The sequence below is a fragment of the Echinops telfairi genome, unplaced genomic scaffold (assembly GCF_000313985.2).
Source record: "Echinops telfairi isolate 266 unplaced genomic scaffold, ASM31398v2 ScPeMD7_2565;HRSCAF=3150, whole genome shotgun sequence".
Taxonomy (NCBI): domain Eukaryota; kingdom Metazoa; phylum Chordata; class Mammalia; order Afrosoricida; family Tenrecidae; genus Echinops; species Echinops telfairi.
The window spans coordinates 13,213,568-13,218,114 of NW_022106463.1; the positions used below are offsets into that span (position 1 = coordinate 13,213,568).

A 4,547-nucleotide genomic window follows, 5' to 3' on the forward strand; every position below is an offset into this window, starting at 1 on the left:
TAAGCTGTTCAGTAGAAAAGCAAGAACAGAAAAGTACGCCTAGCCTGCCGCCATTGTGGTTAAAAGCATTACCTGTGTGTGTGGAATTTCTCTAGAAGGACACTTGGGGAAAGGTTACAGCAGGCGCCTTGGAGAGGACCTAGGAACAGTGGTGAGAAGTTAACAGACCGTAACTCTTAACATTTGAGACACTCGGCGAAGGGCATGCTATAATTACTCAACAGTGCATTCACGAAATGACAGATGAACAGATTAAAGTAAACAAGAAATGAATGCCCTTTGAACATCTCATTCCACTCCTAAGAAAATATTTGAACAATTTCACAAAAGTTATGGCCTGCAGAGGCTTGGCTCATCAGCAAGAGTCCATCCAAACTCCTTAAAGGAGCCTGATGGCATCATAGGTGACGCATCGGGCTGCTCATGACAAGGCCAGCAACCTGAAATGACCTGTCGCTCCTTGGGAGAAAGATGAGGCTTTCTACGCTCACAGAGATGTACAGTCTGGGGAGCCCACCTGGGTGGTTCTCCTCTGCCCTGCGGGCTCTCGACGAGTCCAAATGGCCTCGATGGCAGTGAGTGTTTCGGATCCTCTTTAACAACAGGTGAGGGGGCCCTGGTGGCATAGTGGGATTGAGTTGAGTTTTGGTCTTCTTTTCAAACATGATTTTTTAAAAATTTGTAATTAGATACCGTATTGTTTTTAAAAGTTTCGGCAATCTTAGAAAAAATTTCCCAAATTCACTTCAAGCCAGACTGTTTCTGTAAGCGTGAATACGACAGCCAGAAGGGATTTATTAAAATGTATTTGTGCATAATGGATGGCCTCTTTCATTTGCAGTGCACACACGTAATCCTAGACAATGCTGACGTTCTGAGTCAGTATCAGCTGGAATTTTTCCATGAGAAACATATCCATGTTGTAAGCCCAGACTTTGTAGGGGAGTGTCTTAAAGAAAGGAGACTCTTGGATGTAAAGAATTACGATCCTAATAAGTCCCTGGATATCACAATACCGCCTGATCCCAAGGAAAGCAGTTCTGGTAAGTACTTGTTTCCTATTCCTGTTCGACTGTGGACAAGTCAAGCCTCACTTCTCGCATCAAACTGGGAGGATCCGTCCTTTTCTGGCCCTTTCTGTTCCGCTTCCGTTCTGACACCAGTTGCCTAACCAGCCCTTCTTGCTCAGAGTTCCCAAGTGACGGGGCACGACTGTCTGTCTTCCCGAGGCCCAGCCACAAGCTTAGGCATTCCCATGACACTCGCAGGTGTCCCTCTTCTGAGGCCTTCTGTTTATTATTTAAGTGGTGGTGTGGGTCAAAGTTTACAGAGCAAGTTAGTTTGCCATCACGTAATTCGTACACATTTCGTTTTGTGACGGTCGCTGCCAGCCTCGCAGGGGAATAGCATCTTTCTCGTCCCCTCCTTGGGCTCCCTGATTTCATTCGTCCTTTCCGGTCCTTTCCTGCCTACAGTACTTGGGTCCTCAGTAGATGCTGTGTTTTTGCTGTCCTATAGCTGGTTGTTCTGAGGGGTGTCTTCCTCACCATGGATTCCGTTCACTTTATAGGCCTGCGTCCTCTTGAACTGAAAGGTGATCCCTGGGCGTGGGTTCAGTCCCCAGTTTGAAAGAACCTCATCCTGAGCCTGCAGTATATAAGAAACACCTGTAACATGCTCACCGTCATCTTTATAAAAGAAAGATGCCGCGCGCAACTGTTATGTCGATCAATGGATTTTAAAGATCGTTTGCGTTAGAATTTCCCTTAGTTACCTATTAAGGTAGAGCTACAGCATGCTCTCTCTCCATCCTCTGTGCCTTCCTCCTCTCACCGACATGGCCTTTGGATGACCAATAACTAGAGTGAGCTTAAGGAGCCTGGTGGCACAACTGTTAAGGCACTGGCCTGCTAACGGAAAGGCTGGTGGTTAGGACCCGCTCGATGCCGCCCTGGGGGAAAGAACTGGCAACTTGCTTCCCTAAGACGGCAGCCAAGAAACCCACCCTGTGGAGTAGTTCTACTCTGCCCCATGGGGTGGCTGTGAGTCCATGGGCACCCAACAATAAAAATAGCAATGCCGTTCATTTAAGGACGCACAGGAAGGAAGGAAGGGAGAAATCAGAGTAAATATAGTCCATTACCCTGTTCCCTCCCCCCTCCACACACAGTAGTGTTGCAAGGCAGGGACAATTCAACCGGGGTGCAGTATAGCACATACCATTCCTCTAGTTACTGAATGCTTCCTCCCCCCACTTCCGTGACCCACTTCTACCTTCAAAATCCCGCTAGACCGGAGTACACACATTGGTACAGATAAGCGCTCTCGACACATGGAATTCAGGACAGATAAACCCCTCAGGAACAGTAGTGGGAGCCCCGATATCTTGAGGGTGGGGGGATTGGGAAGGGGGAACCCATCACAAGGCTGGATATATAGTCCCCCACCACCAAGGGGGGTGAATAACAGAAATGCGGGTGAAGGGAGACAACGGACAGTGTAAGACACGAAATAACAATAATATATCATTGATCAAGGATCCACGAGGGTGGGGGGTGAGAGAAAAAGAGGAGCTGATACCAAGGGCTCAAGTAGAAAGAAAATGTTTTGGAAATGTTGATGGCAACATATGTACAAGTGTGCTTAATACAATTGAAGGATGGATTGTCATAAGATTTGTAAGAGCCCCCCAATAAAATGATTAATAAAAAAGTAAAAGTTTAAAAAAAAAGAATCATAGCAACGCCAATAGTTATTTATTCACTATAGTAAATGTTTGATCCGTAAACAAGTGTTTCCTTTGTTTTACTTCTAGAAGTGGAAGCAGATGTTCCAGGCCTGCACAGTCCCTCAGAGAAGGAAACCACCGTGGAGTGCACTGAGTAATCCATTTCTGATTGTTACAACCCTTCGGGGTGTGCAAATAGTAGTAAAATAGTTGGTCAATGGGCCGTTTTCAAAAAGGGCTTAAATTTGTTTTGCTCACCTAAGGCTTTATGAAAATTTTCATTCCTGAAGACCTTTTACTTCAATTATAGTGCAATATTTTTAGCTCCTCAACATTATGGGAGATTAGATATAATTGTTAGATTAGGTGGATTTTCAACAGAAAAAAATCACTGGAGATAAGATTTCGGAGGTTACCTACTGACTAGCCTTGAGTAGAAAATCACTCATACCGGCTGTTTTCAAAACTGGAAATAGCAACAAGTGTCCTCAAAGGGGGCATGTAAGACCAAAGGCCTATGTTGTTTCTTAAACCCCAAATAGCAGTTGTCAATTAGCCACCCCTTTTGGATGTACTGTATTCATTAATCGTAGTACGAAAAGAGAAGGATAAACGGAGACATAAACTGTGAATGATGAGGAGCCTGGCCCATTGCTTTAAAAGAGTGGGCTGTGTTCTAGCCAGTGATGGTGCCTTGTCTACAGCTACATCGTGTCTGGAGACTGGAGTTCGGCAAGAAGACAGACTATCTATGGGTGGCCCTTCCTCCTACCTGCTGACCCAGTGCTTCACATCTTGGGCACCTGCCCCATGGGGCTCCTCTTTCCATGCAGACAGTAGTCCCAGGGCCTGGGATCAGAGCTCGGGGGGGGGGGGTCATATTCAGGAGGAGCCAGAGGCTCATTGTGTTGATAAAGTACCTAATGGGTGGTATTAAGCAAAGACTTTGTATATTTTGCAAGGAATTATGAGACCTGTGGGGAAAACTTTATGAAAGTTCTAATTGGTCTAAAAATGCACTTTTATGTTAAAACTTTAATTATATAAATTTTAGGGTTTGTACAGAGAATGTTGAAATTCCTCATTTTCCTCAAGAATTTGAAGTTGCAAAATATAACACCTTGGAAAAGGTAAGAGTTCAATTTCTGTGTGGGCAAAAGAACAAAAGACCTTCTGATAGTTTCCCTGTTAAATCATCTTCTCATTGTTTTTAAAATGTGTATTCTGAATAAAAACATAATATATAAATAGATTTTTAAGTCAAGAAAATATTTAGTTCTAGTTGTTTTGTATTTTTATTCTAAAAGTAATGCTGGTTCGTAATAAAATTTAAACAATACAGATCGTTAATTTTAAAAATTAAAATTCTAATGATTTATTTTTCTATTGTCTAAAAGTGGCAGATTTGACCCCGTACATTTGTACCATGTTAAATTTCCTCTGCATTTGCATAGAAAAACCAAGCCAAACCAAACACGTTTCCTCCAGCCTTAAATGAAAATCAACACTAGTATTCAAAATGAAGCTCCCTTGGTATTTTTCATATAAGTTAAAACTATCATTTGAAAATAACCTTTCCTTCCATTATAAAAGGAAACATGAAATTGAGCCTGTTTAAACACATATAAATATATCACTGCTAAAAAACATGTGGACAGGACATATACCAAAATATTGTGACTAGCTAGAGATTCAGGTGATGATAATTTTTGAATGTTTTCCCATGTTTTCTAAGTGACGTCCCAAATGCACGTGTATGATTCCACCCTCCTGAGGTGCCTGTGATGTGTTATTTGACTAATGCGGTTGATGGTCTGAT

The 4,547-nt window shown here is 42.9% G+C and overlaps 1 protein-coding gene across 1 annotated transcript in view; it reads left to right on the forward strand.

Moving 5' to 3' along the window:
- Positions 1-4,547, forward strand: part of PARP4 (poly(ADP-ribose) polymerase family member 4) — a 92,156-nt gene that overhangs the window by 9,215 nt on the left and 78,394 nt on the right. The window contains exons 3-5 of the mRNA XM_045294009.1: positions 842-1,043; positions 2,816-2,882; positions 3,783-3,858. Of these exons, the coding sequence (XP_045149944.1) occupies positions 842-1,043; positions 2,816-2,882; positions 3,783-3,858 (345 nt within the window). The remainder of the gene's footprint in view (positions 1-841; positions 1,044-2,815; positions 2,883-3,782; positions 3,859-4,547) is intronic.